This window comes from Grammomys surdaster, unplaced genomic scaffold (genome assembly GCF_004785775.1).
Source record: "Grammomys surdaster isolate TR1022 unplaced genomic scaffold, NIH_TR_1.0 206, whole genome shotgun sequence".
NCBI classification, from domain to species: Eukaryota; Metazoa; Chordata; class Mammalia; order Rodentia; family Muridae; genus Grammomys; species Grammomys surdaster.
This window is the reverse complement of record NW_021604651.1, coordinates 6624135-6645320: the sequence shown is the minus strand read 5'-3', so window position 1 is coordinate 6645320 and position 21186 is coordinate 6624135. Positions and strand designations below refer to the sequence as shown.

Genomic DNA, 21186 nt, shown 5'->3' with positions numbered 1-21186 from the left:
TCATAGGCCTCCAGTCTCTACTGGACATTGATTAACTCAGTGAGTGAGTTTATCCTCGGGTACCTCTCAGCGGGGCCTTCAGCAAGACTCTGGTCTTCGCTTCTCGCCCAGTTCCTTCTCAACCTGAGCTCACCAATTCCAGCTCCTCTTTCAGCTATAGAAATGCCGCTCCAGCACAATTATACCACAGGTGCCGAAACAGGGCTGAACTCAACAGGAAGCAGAGTCCATGGGGGTGGGAGCTTTTATCTCTCTTTGGGGTCAACATGCCACTAGAAAGACCAGGACCATGACACCTCCTCCCCTTCAAGTGCTTTAGAGACAATGTTGACAATAATACAGAGGTCACCTAGCTGACCTTTGGTCAAATGTCCTAACACAACACACTAACTTTCAATTGATTGAGTCTGAACTATGAGCTTGGCCCAAGAGGAAAGACGACCTGGTGAGGTGTTTTATTTCCAAAATGTATCAAGTGCTTCTGTAGGTCAATCTAGATTTTGCTAGATTTGGACTGGGGGAGGCAAAGAAAGTGTTCAAATACTAGGTAACGTGTTTTAAGGTTAATAATTAATGGGGGCCTTCCCCAACTGAGTATCATGAAACATTCTGGTCTCTTTAGTTCTAGACATTAGCAAGAAGACCTCAAACCCTGGGTGAGACAAGAGACATGGGAAATCTCCTCCAAATCTCCATTTTCCTGGTATTATGCATCTTTATCCAGTCAAGTGCCTGTGGACAAGGCGTGGGAGCAGGTAAGTGTTTGTCTTTTCTCTAGAAATGGCCGTGGATTTTTTTCTTGACTGTGTTGCCGAGATTGACAATGTGGGATGGAATCTGCTTTGAAGCTCATGAAGTGGTTCTATACATGGCTCCCAAGGTACCCTGAGCTGTGTAGCACTTTGTAAAAGGGACTGAATTTTCAAAAAGCTGCTCTGAGAATAGATGATGAAAAAAAAAAAAGCCCCTGTAATGGGCAGTGAAGCCTCTTGCAGGTGTCATGTGGACTCTGGGAGATCTTTTTCAGCAGATAGTGATCTGAAAGACTTGGGATCTTCCTAACGGTTCATTTGAATTTTAATTTGCCATCTAGGAGCGTGGTGTGCAATCAAATGCTCCCGTCTTATTGGGGTTGTGAAATCACCTTGCTCTTTCACAAGACAAGGGAATCTGAGTCCTATTTCTAGTTGGATCTAAAGCAAAGATGTCATTGCATGTTTCCTAGTCTTTAAGTTTTCTGACATCAGTCTATCTGCTTAGTCTATAGCTTCATAAACTACACAGATGGCCAAGGATAGTCTTATATGCCCCGTCAGACAGATGGGGTCCAGGTTCCTGGATGAATAGTGTGTTAGATCAGTAAATGATGGGACTGAATTAACTGGACAATTTGACCAAATTAGACAGGGGTTTGGAACCTTGCTTCTGTGCTCATCATCATGAAGATCTGCTGGTCTAGATTGTTTTAAATTTTTGATTGATGGATTGATGAATGCATGGGTGGATAGATGGATGGATACAGGCATGGATGCATGGATGGGTGGATGGATGAATGGGTAGATGGATTTAGAGACAGGATCTGTGTAGCCCAGGCTAACTCAACCTTGAGATCCTTCTGAGCACTAAGGTCACAGACTTGAGCTTCTACATACACCAGAGACTTAGATTTTTCTTCCTCAAGGATGTACTTGGGGCTGGAAAGACAGCTCAATGGTTAAGTGTGATTGCTGCTCTCCCAGAGGGCCTACAATCAACTCCCCGCATGCACATCAGGTAGCTCACTCACGACTGCCTGTACCTCCAGATCCGGGGGATCTGACACTCTATTCTGGCCTCCACACACTTTGACACTTATGTGTATACAGTCTTGGTTATGGTTTCTCTCACTACAACAAAACGCCAAAAGTAACTGGAGAGGACATGTTGTTTTCCAGCTTGCATGACCCAATCACAGTCCATCATGAAGGGAATCAGGATCCTGAAGCAGGTACTTTATGAAGCAGGGGCTTGGGAAGAACAGGGCTTAATGGCCTGTTCCTCCTGGCCTGCTGAGCCTGCTTTCTTACAGCATCAAAGACCACCAGCCCAGAACTACCCACAATGAACTAGGCTCTCCCATGTCAACCATAAATCAAAAAAATGAGCCAAGGCTTGCCCACTGGCCAATCTGGTGGCATTCTTTCAGCTCAAGTTCCCTATTCCCAAATGACTCTAGCCTGTGTCAAGTTGACAAAACTAACTAACACACACACATGTACATGCGTGTGCACAAACACAAATAAAAACAAATCTTAAAGACAACTAGAGAGCTCCAAAAAAATTGAGAATGAATAACTAACTAGTTGGATACGTACCAGAAAATTCCAGAAAGTTCTTCCTCTTATGGAAAAAAATGGCTTTTCTTTTGAATTTATGATTTTATAGCCTAAGTTGGTTATTAATTTCATACTAGTTACTTCTGCTTGCTGACATTTTATGTGCCATGTATAATGCTGGTATTTTGCTTAGATCATCTTATTCTTTCTTTTTGTTTTTTGTTTTTGCTTTTGTATTTTATGGAGAAGGCAGTTTGATTTTTAAGGTTTTATTTGCTGTATGTATATGAGTACACTGGTGTATCAGACACACCAGAAGAGGGCATCAGATTCCATTACAGATGGTTATGAGCCACCATGTGGTTGCTAGGAATTGAACTCAGGACCTCTGGAAGAGCAGTCAGTGTTCTTAACCACTGAGCAATCTCTCTGGTCCTGATCATCTTATTCTTAATGTTCAGTGTTTTTATTGACTTCTTTATTTTTGCTCTGTGTTTTTTCTGACTTCTATACTTGAATTAAAATGTTAAGATATGAATGAGGTCAGATGAGGCAGGTCAGTTTGTAACAACAGCACTGATGGTCACTTTCTTGCTGTTTACCATGTCTGTCAAAAGGGAGAATAAATATGCACCCACAGAGTACATGACATTGCCCACGTCAGAGAATCAGCCTAGAGATGTGAGACCAGCTTAATTCTTGCAGAAGCAAAGAGAGAATTTTAGAATGTACTGATAGTTTTTATCAATCTCTTGGTCCATCTTTGTACAAAAAAGTGGTGGAGACAAAGGGTTAAGACTAGGGTCCATATAAGTACGATGCACTAACTGACTGTGCCACTGGCACTCCTAAAATGTGTAGTAGACCAGGCTGGTCTCGAACTCGTGATCCTCCTGCCTATCTCTGCATCCTTCAGCAAATCATCAGGCTAGAATAAAGAAGTAATTTCAGGTAGAAGTCTAAATCTTAGGCTAGAACAAAGAAGTAGGCTCCAGACATAAAAATTACTTTGGGCTAGGACAGGGAAGTTGGCTCAGATATTTTGGTCATTCTGATAAACCCTTAGCAACAATGATCACAGGAGTGTTCACATAATTGGGTTTAATGCCTTGCTTGTTCTTTGACTGTTTGTGTTTGTTGTCTTGCTTGTTCCTTGACTATTTGCATCTATTGTATTGCTAGATACTCAACCTAGAACTAACCTAAATACATGCATGTAATCAAAATGGTATAAAAGCAAAAAGTAGGAGGGGGGATGGGATAGGGGGTTTCTAGGGAGGGGAAATGGGGAAAGGCGATGACATCTGAATTGTAAATAAATAAAATATCCAACAATAAAAAAAGCCAAAAGGAAGAAGGAACTATCTGGCTGCATAATCTGCAAAAGAATCCATGGTATGCAGCAGAGCTAACAGCCATATCTACCTAAAATGTCTGTGATTCACTTTGCATTGTTTAACATTAAGATGAAAACGAATCATGTATGCCAGAGAAATTATTAAAATATGCTTATTTAAAAAAAAAAAAGACTAGGGCCCAAAACAGAATTGATGCTGTTTCCACTTTCCAGTCAGAGTTTTCTTTTTTTTTTAATTTATTTTATTGTATGTTTTATTTACATTTCATATGTTGTCCCCTTACCCCATCCCCCACCACCCCCTCGGAACCCCCAATCCCCTCAACCCTCCTCCCTCTTCTCTGTGGATGTAACCTCTACCTACCCCCCCACTCCCACCTCCTCACCCTCAAAATTCCCACCCCCTGGGGGGTCCAGCCTTCATGAGGTCAAGGTTCTCTACTTCCACCTATGCCCAGCAGGGCCCTCCACTCTTACATATTCAGCTAAAGCCCTGGATCCCTCCCTAAGTGCTCCCAGGCTGGTGGTTTAGACCCTGGGAGCTGTGGTTGGTTGGTATTGTTGCTCTCCTCATGGTGCCACAAATCCTTTCAGCTCCTTCAGTCTTCACTCTAACTCCTCCATTGAGAAACCCATGATCAGTTCAATGGCTAGTTGTGAGCATCTGCCTCTGAATATGTCAGACTCTTGAAGACCTGAGGAGACATCCATATCAGGTTCTTATCAGCATGCACTTCCTGACGTCCACATCAGCATCTACCTTTGGTGACTGCACATGGGATAGATACTCAGGTGGAGTGGTCTTCAGACAGCCCCTCCTTCAGTTTCTGTCCCTCACTTTGTCTCCACATTTGCTCCCTTGAGTATTTTGTTGCTCCTTCTAAGAAGGACCGAATCACCCTCACTTGGTCTTCCTTCTTTATGAGTTTCATGTGGCCTGTGAGTTGCATCTTGGGCATTTCAAGGTTCTGGGCTAATATCCAATAATCAGTGAGTGAATACCATGTGTGTTCTTTTGTGATTGGCTTACCTCACTCAGGATGATAATTTCTATTTCCATCCATTTACCTAGGAACCTCTCGAATTCATTGTTTTTAATAGCTGAGTAATACTCCATTGTGTAAATATACCACATTTTTTTAATCCATTCCTCAGTTGAAGGACATCTGGGTTCTTTCCAGCTCCTGGCTATTATAAATAAGGCTGCTATGAACATAGTTGAGCATATGTCCTTATTATATGTTCGAGCATCTTCTGGGTATATGCCTAGGAGTGGTATAGCTGGATCCTCGGGTAATGCTATGTCCAATTTTCTGAGGAACCGCCAGACTGATTTCCAAAGTGGTTGCACCATCTTGCAGTCCCACCAACAATGGAGGAGTGTTCCTCTTTCTCCACACCCTCGCCAGCATCTACTATCACCTGAGTTTTTAATCTTAGCCATTCTGACTGGTGTGAGATGGAATCTCAGGGTTGTTTTGATTTGCATTTCCCTGACGACTAAGGATGCTGAACATTTCTTTAGATGCTTCTCGGCCATTCGAGTTTCTTCCGTTGAAAATTCTTTGTTAAGCTCTATACCCCATTTTTTAATAGGGTAATTTGGTTGTCTGGAGTCTAATTTCTTGAGTTCTTTGTATATATTGGATATTAGCCCTCTATCAGATGAAGGATTGGTAAAGATCTTTTCCCAATTTGTTGGTTGTCGTTTTGTCCTATTGACAGTGTCCTTTGCCTTACAGAAACTTTGCAATTTTATGAAGTCCCATTTGTCAATTCTCGATCTTAGAGCATATGCCATTGGAGTTCTGTTCAGGAACTTTTCCCCTGTGCCCAAGTATTCGAGGCTTTTCCCCACCTTCTCTTCTATTAGTTTCAGTGTATCTGGTTTTATGTGGAGGTCCTTTATCCACTTAGACTTGAGCTTTGTACAAGGGGATAAGAATGGATCAATTTTCATTCTTCTACATGTTGTCTTCCAGTTGAACCAGCACCATTTGTTGAAAATGCTGTCCTTTTTCCACTGGACACTTTTAGCTCCTTTGTCAAAGATCAAGTGACCATAGGAGTGTGGGTTCATTTCTGGGTCTTCAATTCTATTCCATTGATCTTCCTGCCTGTCTCTGTACCAATACCATGTAGTTTTTATCACTATTGCTCTGTAGTACAGCTTGAGGTTAGGGATGGTGATTCCTCCAGAAGTTCTTTTATTGTTGAGAGTAGTTTTCACTATCCTGGGTTTTTTGTTATTCCAAATGAATTTGAGAATTTCCTTTTCTAACTCTGTGAAGAATTGAGTTGGGATTTTAATGGGGATTGCATTGAATCTGTAGATTGCTTTTGGCAAGATGGCCATTTTTATTATATTAATCCTGCCAATCCATGAGCATGGGAGATCTTTCCATCTTCTGAGATCTTCTTTGATTTCTTTCTTCAGGGACTTGAAGTTCTTGTCATACAGGTCTTTCATTTGCTTGGTTAGATTCACACCAAGGTATTTTATATTATTTGCAACTATTGTAAAGGGTGTCATTTCCCTAATTTCTTTTTCAGTCTGTTTATCTTTCATGTAGAGGAAGGCTACTGATTTGTTTGAATTGATTTTATAACCAGCCACTTTGCTGAAGTTGTTTATCAGGTTTAGGAGTTCTCTGGTGGAAGTTTGGGGGTCACTTAAGTATACTATCATATCATCTGCAAATAGCGCTATTTTGACTTCTTCTTTTCCTATTTGTATCCCTTTGACTTCTTTTTGTTGTCTAATTGCTCTGGCTAGGACTTCCAGTACTATATTGAATAGGTAGGGGGAGAGTGGGCAGCCTTGTCTAGTCCCTGATCTTAGTGGGATTGCTTCAAGTTTCTCTCCATTTAGCTTGATGTTGGCTACTGGTTTGCTGTAAATTGCTTTTACTATGTTTAGGTAGGGGCCTTGAATTCCTGATCTTTCCAAGACTTTTATCATGAAGGGATGTTGAATTTTGTCAAATGCTTTCTCAGCATCTAGTGAGATGATCATGTGGTTTTTTTTCTTTGAGTTTGTTTATATAGTGGATTACATTGATGGATTTCTGAATATTGAAGCATCCCTGCATTCCTGGGATAAAACCTACTTGATCATGATGGATGATTGCTTTGATGTGTTCTTGGATTCGGTTTGCTAGAATTTTATTGAGTATTTTTGCATCGATGTTCATAAGGGAGATTGGTCTGAAGTTCTCTTTCTTTGTCGGGTCCTTGTGGGGTTTGGGTATGAGTGTAATTGTAGCTTCATAGAACAAACTGGGTAGTTTTCCTTCTGTTTCTATTTTGTGGAATAGTTTGAAGAGAATTGGTATTAGGTCTTCCTTGAAGGTCTGATGCAAGGGCACCTACATACATAAAAGAAACTTTACTAAAGCTCAAAACACACATTACACTTCACACAATAAGAGTGGGGGATTTCCACACCCCACTCTCAGCAATGGACAGATCATGGAAACAGAAACTAAACCGAAACACTTTGACATTAACAGAAGTTATGAACCAAATGGACTTAACAGACATCTATAGAACATTTCATCCTAAAACAAAAGAATATACCTTTTTCTCAGCACCTCATGGTACCTTCTCCAAAATAGACCATATAATTGGTCACAAAACAGGCCTCTACAGATACAAAAAGATTGAAATAATCCCTTGCATCTTATCAGATCACCACAGACTAATACTGACAAAACCAATGGAAAACCCATGTACACATGGAAATTGAACAACTCTCTACTCAATGATGACTTGGTCAAGGAAGAAATAAAGAAAGAAATTAAAGACTTTTTAGAATTCAATGAAAATGAGGACACATCATACCAAAACTTGTGGGACTCCACGAAGGCCGTGCTAAGAGGAAAACTCATAGCTCTAAGTGCCTACAAAAAGAAACTGGAGAGAGCACACACTAACAACTTGACTGCGCAACTAAAAGCTCTAGAACAAAAAGAAGCAAATATACCCAGGAGGAGTAGAAGGCAGGAAATAATCAAACTCAGGGCTGAAATCAACCAAATGGAAACAGAAAGAACAATACAAAATATCAATAAAACCAGGAGCTGGTTATTTGAGAAAATCAACAAGGTAGATAAACCGTTAGCCAGATTAACCAGAGGGCACAGAGACAGTATCCAAATTAATAAAATCAGAACTGAAAACGGAGACATAACAACAGAAACTGAAGAAATTCAAAAAATCATCAGATCCTACTACAAAGGCCTATACTCAACAAAACTGGAAAACCTGGATGAAATGGACAATTTCCTAGACAGATACCAGATACCAAAGTTAAACCAGGAGCAAATAAACCATCTAAATAGTCCCATAACCCCTCAGGTAATAGCAGCACTCATTAAAAGTCTCCCCACTAAAAAAAGCCCAGGACCAGATGGTTTTAGTGCTGAATTCCAGTCAGAGTTTTCTATGAGATGGAAACCTTCGTAAAACAAGTCTGCAGGAAGAAAGCCAAAGAGAGAAAGACAGTGTTAGCCACCCATCTATTCTGTTAATGCTGCCAGAAATTTTTTGTATGTTAGGAAATGTGAAAGTTAATGTAGGACCTGGGATGAAATAATCTGCTCAGAAAGGTGTGTGACAATCACCCAGATCGTTATATAATTACAGTGTGGTCACAGATATAACGGAGTCCAGGGTAGTCAGACAACAGTGAGCAGAGGGTCCATGGGCTGATCTACAGCAGACGGGAGCTTACACATTTTCCTGGAGGAGGTGGTCTTTAATCTGAACCCTGAATCAAAGTCTGGATAACGGGAGGGAGGGCTGGGGAGAGAAAAGAATCTGAAGCACAAAATCACACATGGCCAGGAATCACCCTCCTGACCAAGATTCTCCTGACCAAGATTCCTGACCTTTATTCCCGGGTTCACAGTGGATCCGGCTTTCCCTGCTTCTACACCCTGATTGCTGTATTTGGTTTTTTGTTTTTCTTTTTTACTGAAATATACTTATGTTATATATACATATATATGTATGTGTGTGTATATGTGTATATGTGTGTGTGTGTGTGTGTGTGTATTAATTAGAAGGACATCATACCTGTAGTTGCAGCACTAGAGAAGCTGATGCAGGAGGATTGCTGTGAGTTTTAGACCAACTTGAGCTATAGAATGAAACTCTGTCTCACAAAAAGTAGTGTGAGGCAGAGGGAGGGAGAAAGGGAGGGAGGGAAGAGTTCATATCATAAGTCCTCAAAGAATTTTCACAAACTTAAGCCTTAATGTGTCACTTTGCCTGTTGGGGACTTTTTCTTCATGAAAAATCTCTCGAGCGCTCTTGTACCAGCCTCTGTCACTTGGAGTTGAAGGCCATCCATTTGCATATGGCTGTAGTGCATCCATTCTCTTTGCTGATATCCTTGTGTAACTACACCAGACTGCGTTCACCCTTTCTATTGTCAGTCTCTGTTGCCACTGAGACTTGGGATTTGGAAGTAATCCATGCCAAGGAGGTGTGGCCTCCTCCACCCCACCTGAGCCCCTCCCCCATGTCTTTGCACTATCTGGAGTTTTCCTCATCCTGATGTTTTCTCAGGTCTGGTTTATCTAAAAGCTGAAGGCACTAGTGCTGATTATCAGTGGGAGACCTCAGGAAATAGGGTGAGAGTCAGGGGCTTCTGGTCCCAGGAAAGCAGAATCCTCTTTGTGGTATGTAAACCCACTTGTCAGTGTGGGGATGGTACAATGTCCTTCTAGGGAAACTGCAAGGTCACCAGGATACTTCCAGCAAATGAGCATCTTTTACCAGTGTCTCTCAATGGTGTAACTTTGCCTCATGCGCATGTTACTCACGAAGTCTTGGAGCTCAGAAACAACGGATGTGTGTTCCTCGTGGGAGTGAGCATGTAGTGGCTCAGATGCCCTCTTTCTCTCTCAGACACATTTTGTGTCTTCAACCCTCCTGGTACTTAATATCCATTCTCACATTTAAACAGGAAGCTAAAAATGAACGTGACAGGGAAGCGACGGTAAAGATGAAACTACAGGAGTAGTGATGAACACATCACTTCACTTCTGTTTTCTAACGTGATACCCATCCACTAAGATATTTTTGTTTGTGTTTAAAATTTATGAATAAAACAGATTGTGAACTGTAAAGCTTAAGAATTTGCTTAGCAAATAAAAGATTAAGTTCACACCAGAGTATTTTTATTTTATTGACTATCTTAAAGTTGGAATTTGGTCTTTTTTAAAAAACCTGAAGAATGAGTTGAGAAAATAATGACTACATTTTCATAAATATTATTGTAAATATATTCATATTATGGACAGAAGGGAATGAAAATGATCCACATATGTGTCAAACCTAATGTATGAAGCAGCTCACAGACTGTAATGAAGGCAATCAGTCTCCACCACAGCAGGGCATGCCATGAGTCCCACTAGAGAAAAGCTATCATGGACAAGCTCATGCCCAACTGTCCGTGCAAAGACCATGGCTAGAGGGGGTGCGTTTGTGTGGGGTCTTGGAAACTGGCATCAGAGAATAAGAAAGCAAGGCCTTCCTTGGACAGAAGCACAGCTTCAGGGCTGATAATGCTCATGTGTCTTTCAAGCCTGAATGCCTTCCGAGAGTAAATTATCTAGAGAGGAGGAGGAAGAGACAGGAAGATAGAGGGCAAAGAGGAGTGGGGATGGGGAGGAGATAAGAAGACAGAGGAAGAAGAAAAGAAGGAAAAAGAGATAGAGGAGGAGAAGAATAGGAAGGTGAAGGACAGAGGAGAGAGTGATCACGAGCCAGCACATGCTGGTTAAACTGTCGCTGACCAGAACCAATTACCAGCAGCAGAACCCCAGCAACTGCTAAGTCCACCTTTAAATTCAAATGCTGACTGCCAAAAATTTCAGAAAGTTAGTAATGATATGGTATTTGGGGAAAATGTCTTATTAGTGACCCTGAGATGCTCACAGCGTAACACTAGGGATGTTTATTCAGCCCAGGTGGTGGGTTTCAGAGTCCCAACCCTCCCGAGACACTGCCAAGGCTGTGTGAAGGTTGTGTTTTTAGCAAGGAGACAGAGTGGTCCTTTACCTCTTGGTAAATTGTGAAAGGCACCTATGACCTCAGAAAGAAAATTCAAAACCAATTTATCTAACTGCTTTTAAACGTAAGTATGAGGAAATTTGACATGAAATAGCAGGGCAGGAAAATAGGGTGGACTATCTAATATATTGAATCATTCTATGTATCCTACTAGAAGGCTAGAAGTTTGTTTAAATGTATACAGAGTTTTAAAGTCATGGTGTGCTCTGTGGGCAGGAGTGGGATTTTGGTGCATAAGAAGAAAGGAAGGAAGGGAGGGAAGAAGAAAGGAAGAGAGAAAGGCAGGGAGAGAGAGAGGAAAGGAGGGAGAAAGGGGCACAGGTGAGTGGGCAGGCAGGCTGGCTGATTACTTTCATTAGCTTAGGCCTAGTTTGAGAGGTGTCTCACCGTTCTCCATAATATGATTTCTTTGATCCTCAGCTAGGGAGGAGACAGGTTAGTGTAGGGTTTGTCCTGATAGGGGGGCACAGGAATAGAGGGACATTGTACTCACAAGTAAGACTTATCATTTTCACTCATTGTAGCAGGCCCAGCCAGCCTCAGATCACTGCCCAAGGAGACTTGCTAATTCCCCGCTTGTAACTATTAGAGGAGGTAGGCAGAAATGCAGCTCACACCCCCAGGGTGAACATATCCACCATTCCACAGCAGCTGCGAACCAACCCCCAGCATTGCACAGAAACCCCTCTTCCTCCACAAGAGATTCTTCTGTTCACTGCCAAACGTCCTGGCCTTGTAGCCCAGTGAGGCCAGAACCCACCTGATGAGTGTCACCTAGAAAGGACAGGCCAAGGACCAGAGAGCAGACAGCCAACTTTCACCCTGACTGCTTTCCACAGGGACCTAGCACTGCACAGGAAGAAACAAAAGAGCCACTGAAGGCCTTGTGCCTGCAAACTGACCTAAAAACACAAATCACCCAGAGAGTGACCAGCCAAAAGCCAAAATTGGGTATCTAGATTCCCTCTCTGGTCTTCCCCTCCCTCTGCCCTATTTAACACACCAGCTGCCATGCTGAGTACTCGCAGACGGCTCAGCAGGAAGACAGGCTGCCCTGATTTAGTCCTGGTCCACAGACAGAGCGGAGCAGTCCCAAATACAGCTCCAAGATCATATTTCTGATATCGATGGCCTACACAGCACAAAGAGGCCAGCAATTCTTACTTCCAGGAAGGTAGCTGGCCACAGGCTTCAAGAAGGGTGTGTTCGTTTTAGAGTGGCGCCTTCTCCATGAACTGGAGACTAGCCTGCTAGGGAACGGGATTAGCAAGGCGAGGGCAGAATATCCAGACGCGTGCCAAGGGGCCACAGGCACCATAGCTGAACTTTAGCCACAGTGGGTGACCCAGTCTTGCAATGGGTATAGGAGCCCCAGTACCTTGGGCAGTGCTGGGGCTCATGGTCAGGCACAGGAGTCGGGGCTAAAACTAAAACTAGTCATTGACACTGAAGGATCCCAGCCAGGATGCCTGCAGGACTGCTCCAAAGAAAGTGCAGTTCTCGGTCACTGCCACTAGGGAGCGCGGTGATGTCTCCTCGGCTTCTGAAAAGGCAAAGCTATTAGCTTAATCTACCATTCTCTGTTTATAATTCTACTTCCAGAAACACTCACAGTTTTAATTTTTCCCAGCGGGGCTGGGGCATAAGGCGGGAGAACGAAGAGACTGAAAGCGAGGAAGGGGTGGTCTCCTTGCAGACGTGTACACCTCTACGGTCCTGCCTTCACATCCACACACACCAACTCACATTGGGGTCTGCGCATTGCTACCCAGTAGAGTGGCGTGGGATTAGGAAAACATGTAGGTGACACTTATGTTCCAACATTAGATGAGAAAAGGGCAGCATGCTTAACTGAATGTGTGCTGTCATTACAATTTTGTTATACTATCTTTATTTGAAGGATTATAGAGAAAATATTTGAAGAAAACTGAACAGAAATAGCTCTACTTCCATTGAGTTTATATCTGAAATTTTATCTCTTCCGATTTTTATGTAGCATATATTATAGTTACTTCGATGATTTGGATGACTTAAAAGTATATCAACTTCACCATGGTAAAATAAGGAGTTTGACCAGAGCAGTGGAACTCTGGAAACAGCTGGGGGATTTGTTAAAATGTGATTCCTGGGGGCTGGAGAGCTGGCGCAGAGGCTCAGAGCATTCGCTACTCCAAGTTCAGTTCCCAGCACCCATGTTGTGTGGCTCGCAAGTGCCTGTAACTCCAGCTCTAGGAGACTGACATCTTCTGGCTACCTCAGGCACCCCCAACTCACGTGTGCATGCGTGCACTCATACATACACTCGCTACATTAATTAATTAATTAATTAAGTGTCTTTTAATTAAGATTCCTGGTCTCACAAGAGTCAGAGATTCTCTTTCCTAGTGATTCTAGATCGTGTCATTCTGACAGTTTAAAACTAACCATCACAAGTAGAAGCCACAAAGACTCCCAGAAGTCTATGGAGGAGCCACCACCTGCCCTTGTCTCTGGCCTTCCAAAATGAACACTTCCTACAGAACCCTCAAGGCAAACCTGGTGTCTTAGGGTTTTCATTCCTGTGAAAAGACACCGTGACCATGACAACTCTTATAAAGGAAAACATTTAATTGGGGCCGGTTTACAGTTTCAGAGGTTCAGTCCATTTTCATCCTGGTGGGAAGCGTGGCAGTGTGCAGGCAGACATGGTGCTGGAGGAGCTGAGAGAGTTCTATATCTTGATCTGAAGGCAGCCAGGAGAGTCTGTCTCTTCTGCACTGGGCAGAACTCGATCCCTAGGAGACCTCAAAGCCCGTCTACACAGTGACACACTTTCTCCAACAAGGTCACATCTCCTAATACTGCCACATCCTGTAGTCCAAGCATATTCAAACCACCACACCTGACTTCACTTCTAACTCCTAATTAAAAAGCTGGGAATCAGTATGTATTGCTTCTGTCTACTGACTTCCCTCACCAGTAGCTGTTATACAACTTATCTATAATGGGCATTTCATACATATATAAAATATATAATATACATTGGTCATATTTCACCACTGTTACATTTTTCCTTTTCTTGTCTTTCTCTCACGTCTGCTGCTTCCCTCTCATTTTCCCAACTAGTCATCCTTTGACGTGTGTGGGGGGGGGGAAGAGAGAGAGAGAGAGAATGCTCCAGTACCTTTCATTAGGTTTCTAACAGCAGCACGGCAGAGAAGTTATTACAAGACCATAGTCAACTTGCCCATGGGCTATACCGTGGAAGAAATTGTCTCTCCTTCATCCAGAAACCACCAGTCACCTATCAATCCTGATAGGGTGCTAGGCCTTATGAGGCCCTCCTCTACTTCCATGAAAGAATATTGATAGGCCCAATTTTCCAAATATATATTAAATTCAAGGTATTCACAAACGTGTGCTCTTCAAAAATAAAATATCTGCAAACTGAAAAGAAAGTATTTCTTGAAGAGAAGCTTCCAGGCTGAGACTCACTGGTGATGAGTAGAGAAATTGTCACAACAGCGCTGAGTCACTCCTTTCCAACCCTGAAGATCTGCTCAAGGACATTCTTTTCACATGTGCTGGGCATTAGCAGGGTTGAGCAGGGCCTGTGTGAGAAAGACTGGCCTGTCCCGTAACTGTGCAAAACTTTCTGATGTCATATATTCCAACTCCCTGGTACTAAGAGGAACCAACATAGTGAAAGAAAAACAGTCTACTAATTTATTTTGAAACATAAAACATAAAAGCATAGCATTTATTAACTACTTGCTGCATTCTGAGCCAGCCAAAGTCAGTACAAAAATCACCATTTCATTTACCAAAGAGCTTCAATTTGAGTCCAGCTCTTTAGAGGAGTACTATGAGACAATTTCAATTCTGTGTGATAGGTGTACAAATTTATCTTGTGCAGAAAGTTCTGAGGAAAGAGTGTGTGTGTGTGCATGTGTGTGTGTGTGTGTTCACTATTCACCTACATGTATGTTTGCATACAATGTGCAGACTGTGCCCAAGAAGGCCAGAAGATGGCATCAGATCCCCTGGAACTGGAAATTCAAACAGATGTGAATTGACCATGTGGGGATTGGGAGCCGAGCCTAAGTCCTCTGCAAAAGGACTCTTAGCCACTGAGCAATCTCTCCAGCTCACTGGTTCAAGTCTTGAGGGGAAAGAAGTAGGAGAGCATTGTAAGGAAAAAGGAACTAGTATGAACAGTCTTGACTAGAATGGCTGAAAAAATGAGAAAGATATTGAGAACCTAAGAGACTTCTGTGTGGCCCAGAGTAGGACGAAGTAAAAGGAGTAGAAACAAGGACCTCCAGCTCCACCCTCAAGAGCTTCACCCTGACCTTGGAGGCTGTGCTGCCTAGATGCAGGTTGGCATTTGAGAAGGGGAGGTATAGCTTACTAGCTGCCTCCCATGATGACTGGAGAGCCTTATCTCCCAGCCTAGCTGAAACCCTGGCCACTCCCTTCTGGGAAGAAAGTACATCAGCAGGAAAGGGCATGGGTGGGGTCCTGTACTCAAGAGTTTTGCAGTCTCCCTAGGCTCACACAAATATTTGGCTCTTCCTTCAAAGCAAGCTCGATCTTAGGGCAGATCTCTGAAGTATTCTTATTCATTGTTACTCCAGACCCTAAGTCATGGGATTTCCACGAAACTTACTCACTATTACATTCCCATGAAACTTAACCAGTATCACATAAGGAATCGTCCATCTTAAAAACCCCTTACTGGGATAAGAGAACTATGTGCAAATTTTACACCATACTTACTGATCAATCAATTGCAATTTGACATTGACACATTCACTCCCATCTGTGTTAACTGAGTTTTTACTGTAACATTGTAAACAATATTAGACAGGCACAAACATCTCATTTGGAAGATGTTGGTGATTACCAACTGTATTAGTCACTGCTCTCATCTCAGTGGGAAAAAAACTGACAAAATGAATTTAAGGGAGGGATTTATTTTGGCTCAAAGTTGCCCATGTGGCAGGGACAGCATGGTAGCAGGAGCACATGGCAGCTGGTGACATTGAACCCATAGTCAGGAAGGAAAGAGAGAAGACTGCTTGTGCTTAGTTCGGTTTCTCTTTTTTTTCATTCAGTCTGGAACCCAAGGGTATGGGATGGCACTATCCACAATTAGGGTAGGTGTTTCCACCTCAATTAACCTAGTCTAAAACTCCCTTACAGTCATGCCCAGAGTTTTGTCTAGGTGGTTCTAGATCCTGTCAAATTGGCAATCTTAATCCTCACACTAGCTAAGGCCTCTAGGGATGGCACTGGCTTGGAGAGTAAGGGAGGTTTCTTTGGCTGACTTCAGCAAGAGAGGGGGAGCCCTAGGACTGCCCCATGGGTGGGGTTGAGGCTGCTTATGAAAACTGGGCCTGGGTGGATGAGTCTAAGGATGGCCTGGAAAACAGAGGAATTCTGGCCTGGATTCCATCTGAAGAGAAGGCAAATCTACGGCCAGGTAATCATCATTGACTGATTGCTACACTAAGTCAAGTGTGGTCTCATAGGTGGGTGGGGAAGATGAAATGGAGGTTGAGTTGAGGTTTGGAGGTTGAGTTGAGGTTTGGAGGTTGAGTTGAGGTTTGGAGGTTGAGTTGAGGTTTGGAGGTTGAGTTGAGGTTTGGAGGTTGAGTTGAGGTTTGCAGTCCAAAGGAGAGAAGCCAGGGCATTAGGCTTGCTGGCCAGCCCTCTACCATTGAGCTATATCTGAAAGCTGAGGTTGATACAGGAGCACCCATGACACATTCTGACAGTCAGGAGAGAAGGATGATTTTGTGACATCTGTGGCCTCCACAGCCCTCTCTGACCTGACACGGAAATGGAGGTCCCTTGCATACTTGGTTACACTCTGTGGGTGCTGTCTGTGATCAGCTGGAATCTTGTTTTGTTCTTGTGCTCTCTCACATAAAGGACTCCTCCAGGTGACATCTCTGAACTTTTAATCCTTCTTCACACTGACGGCACAGCCTGTGGGACCCCTTTACCTCAATGTCCCATGAGAAACAAGCAGGCTCCCTTCAGCACTGACATCCTAGGTTTCCTCTGGGTCACTGGGTGGTTGTCATGGTGCTGGGAGACCGACCTCCCTCACTCAGTACTTGCACATGACTGGGAAACGGGAGCATAGAAGCAGAGTTCAGTGCCCAACATGATACCTTGTGCCCTGACTTAACTACATGACTCAACCGCCTGTGGCTCCAGATTCCCAGACTCAGAGGACAAAGCCATGATTCTGTAGGAACTGTGCAAGCACTCAATGACCATTACACTACTTCTTTCTCAGTACTATCTGGACTAGACACGTGTCAGGTTTTTGATCAAGTGCAGACGAGGAAAGTTCACAGTTCATGCTTTGGGGAAGGGGGCTCTCGTGTTGCTTTAATGAAGTAGAGCCACAATGTATAAAATCACAGTGTTAGCTTGAGTTGTTTTTTTAAATATTTATTTTTATTTTATGTGCATGAGTGTTTTGTCTGTTTGTGACCACATGTGTGCAGTGTCCACAGAAGACAAAAGAGGGGAGCTGGAGTTAGAGATGGGTGTTAGCTGCCATGTGGTTAGTAGAAATTGAAGTCAGGGCGTCTGAAAGAGTAGCCAGTGCTCTTTACCGCTGAACCATCTCTCCAGCCCCAAAAGCTACTATTTTTTTAAAGAACCCAAAGGCTGTGCCTATTCATTTCATCTAACAGATGGAACAGTGTTGGGAAGTAGGTATTTATTAACCCTGTTTTACTGAGACATGGTAGCTCAGAGTTGTGAAGTCATCCTCTATGAATAATTCAGTTAACAAGTGGCCAAGACACTAGTCAGCCAGACCTGTCTGACTCAACATCCCAGCATTCCAGCAAGTCTAGAAGATGCCTCCCTGATTCTGCTTCAGTGTGGACTTTCCAGCAGTGTCTCCTGGGGTCACTGTGAAAGCACTTTAGCCTTCAGCCCAACGTATCGTGTATGTAAGTGCCTAGGAGCTTGGGACATATTCTGACCCTCTAATATGCAGCTTAGCCACTTAGGGGTGACAAGTAGAAGCAGTGGGCCAGGAGCAAAGCCACCCATACTCAATGTTCCAGTCCTCCTTCCCTCCCTCACAAAACTCCACCCCAGCCCATAGCTCCCCAGAATCAAGTCAGAACAAGATGTGAGCACTAATCTACTGATCTCAGAGGAAGGTGCAGCCCTGGATCAAAGCTGGACATTGTAGGCTAGTGTTAAGGTAAGCCAAGATCTTTCCAGAAGGTGCCACATGAGAATCCTCTAGGTTCAGTTATATGAACTGATCTGGGTTCTCATGGCCTCTGTGGCTTAGCATTATCCATACAACGTGGAGACATATTGAGTGCTTGCCAGTGAAACAACTCTTGAGATTGTGCCATAATTAAGTAACCCCTGCCACCATCATCACGTCACACAAGGGGGCAGAGCCGGATTACTGAGTAATCAGTGTCTTAGTTTCTTTAGATGATGTGTCATCAAATACCTGACAAATGCACCTTAAAGGAGAAAGGGTTTATTTGAGGTTACAGCCCTGATGATGGAGAAGTCATGGTGACAGGGACTTGGGGAGGTAGCTAGTCACATTGTATCTCCAGTCAAGAAGTAGAGAGCTGTAAGTCAGCTCACGATTCCCTTTTTATACAACCCATGATCCTAGCCCAAAGAATGATACCAGAAATATGTCTTCACATCTCAACCTTATCATAATAACTTACATCACAGACATGCCCAGAGTTGATCATTGCTATTAACCATCATAATCAAGGGGAGAGTTGTCCAAGCAGGAAAATAACCCAAGAACCTTCTCAGGAAGGTGGAGTCCCACCTATCCACCACAATTGCATAATCAAATGGTCAGTGCAATAGGAAGGGCCACATTCAGGATGACTGTAGGCTATCAACTTAGCTACCCACGATATGTGTCAGGTCTTACGCTAGACTCCAGCATGTTCATTGAACATTCAATGTATTGCTCAACTGGAACTGCCATAAAAAAAAGAGCCATAGGCTGGGTGGCTTATGCACAGAAAAAAGACTGTCTCATGATTTTGAGGAATACTCATGTTCAAAGTGCCTATAGGGTCAGCCTCTCTAAGGCTGTCTCCTCCACTTTCTGATGAGCCCCCTATGCCGTGCTGTAGGTCTATGTCCCGTCTCCTCTGCCCACCTCCCAGGGGTATGAGTGTATGTGCATATGTGCACATGCAGGCACTCGTGCTTGTGTGTGCACAGAGGCCATCGGACAGCCTCAGGTGTCATGCCACAGATGCCATCCACTTTTTTGATTGTTATTGAGAAAAGGTCTCTCACTGGCCTAGAATTCGCCAAGTAAGTTAGGCTGGCTGATCAAAGACCCCCACTGATTGGACCATTTCCAATTACATTTTAGGCCTGGTTTCATTTTTCAATCTAAGTCCTTAAACCCCAGTACTTTACCAACTGAGTCATCTCTCTAGCCCCTCATCTCCTCTTCCTCTTCCTCCTCCTCCTCCTCCACTTCCTCCTCCTCCTCCTCCTCCTCCTCCTCCTCCTCCTCCTCCTCTTCTTCTTCTTCTTCTTAGCACATGGGTCACATTGTTTTAGGGTCTATACCTAAATGAGGTCCAAATGACCTCATTTAACCTGAAGTAGGCCTGTAAAGACCCTATCTACTTATCTACAATTTTAAAATCTGAGGTTCTTTGAGTCATTTGAGGCCATGGTTCCAGGCTACAAAGTGGGGATACTATGGACATCATACATATGTTTTTATTTTCTTGGAGCTGTAACAACTCCCAGGGAGAAAAGAGGCTTAGACATATACATAACGTTGAAAAGAAAACAGTAGATCCATAAACAGTGTCCTTTCCTGCCAGTGTGGGAAGCGATAGCCCAGCTGAGGCACACAGGAGCCAGCTGCCAGCTAGTTGGGGGATGGAGGTGGGGGGGGGCAGCAGCCCCTTTCAGCAAAGTGATTAAGACTTTCTGGCAGCTCTAGCAGGAACTGGCAGGAAGCCAGGAAGGAGTGCTTATCTAACACATATAGAGGGTAATGATAAAGCTCACCCTCTGGCACAAAACCTGAAGGAACTACCATCTATTCGAGGATGTACATGGTGTGAACACAAAAAAAGTACTCTCCCTGCCTTGAGAGGTGTTCTTCCTACATAGCCTGTCTGTAGGCAGGCTATTGCCTCTGTTCACCCAGCCTAGCTTCAGCCAAGAAGAAATTCCCAAGGCCAGTTGCCACCCTCTTTTGGCGAGCTTAGAAGGAGTACATTGAGAACCAGTGCCAAAGAACAGAGCAGGGGCTGGCAGGGCTCCTCCCACACCCTGCAAACCTTTGCCCAGGCTGTGAGCTCCTACTCTGCCAGGGGGAACCAACTCAACAGAAATAAAACATGGCTTCTAGGGAGATAGCTCTGTCAATAAAGTGCTTGCCTCACGAGCCTGAGGATAGGGGTTCTAGCTGCAGAACTTGTGGAAAAGGGCAGGGGAAGGCGCACAGCTGTAATCTGAGAGCTGGAGAAGACACAGCACGTCTGGGAGACTCAATGGCCAGCAAGCCTAGCCTAGTTATCGAGCTCCAGGCCCATGAATGAACCTGTCTTTGAAAGGTGGACAGTGTTTCTGAGGGTGACAACCAAGATGGTCACTCTGCCTCCACATTCGTTCCACATTCGTTCACATGCACATGCTCACACACATAACACACGCACACACATACAGGTGCTCCAATACATACATGAGCTCACATGAATACACAGGCTCACATACATAACACACGCACACACGTACAGGTGTTCCAATACGTACACGTGCTCACATGAATACACAGGCTCACATACATAACACACGCACACACGTACATGTGCTCACACACATACACATGCTTACACACATACACATGAACACACACACACAGAGGCACAATAAAAAGAGATAAAATGTAGACTCCTAAAGAAGATCCCAGAAAGCCCCAAAGAACAAGGTGTGGTCTGAGTCCCAGCTGTGTCAGCTGATCCAGGTGGCTATGAGCCCATCACTTCTAGGTCCTTAGACCTCATGTTTATTCATGGCGAGATGAGCAGTGAGACCCAACCCCAGGTGGTTCTGAGGATGAAATAAAATGAAACATTTTTCAGTTATTCCTTGATGGTTGTGAAACAAATATTTGCAAGTGTGTTTACCAAGTAGTCTGCACCATAGAACTGGCCTGATTCATGTGCCACCTCCAAGATGCTTCCCTCCTTTTATTGCAAAAGTGTTGAAATAAATAAGGAAGTTTAAAGAATGTTGAATTAGCATATTCCCCCCAGACAGTCAGTAATTGTTAACCTTTCCTTGTATTTGTTTTCTTTTTCTCTATTGGTGTGTGTGTGTGTGTATGTATGTGTCTCATAAAATCAACTGAGAGGAGCAGGAGAATGAGAGGAGCAGTAGACTGAACAC

General features: G+C 43.6%; 1 protein-coding gene across 5 annotated transcripts in view; it reads left to right on the top strand.

Annotated features, from left to right (window-relative positions):
* The first annotated feature begins 529 nt into the window (after positions 1-529).
* Positions 530-21186, top strand: part of Lipc (lipase C, hepatic type) — a 135999-nt gene continuing 115342 nt past the window's right edge. For 2 of the 5 annotated variants that reach the window (XM_028771397.1, XM_028771396.1), the window contains exons 1-2: positions 531-547; positions 623-755. In XM_028771397.1, the coding sequence (XP_028627230.1) occupies positions 671-755 (85 nt within the window). In that variant the 5' untranslated portion in view covers positions 531-547; positions 623-670. Of the gene's footprint in view, positions 548-605; positions 756-21186 lie in introns of those variants that run through there. The other 3 variants (XM_028771394.1, XM_028771398.1, XM_028771395.1) reach the window with 3 other exon arrangements.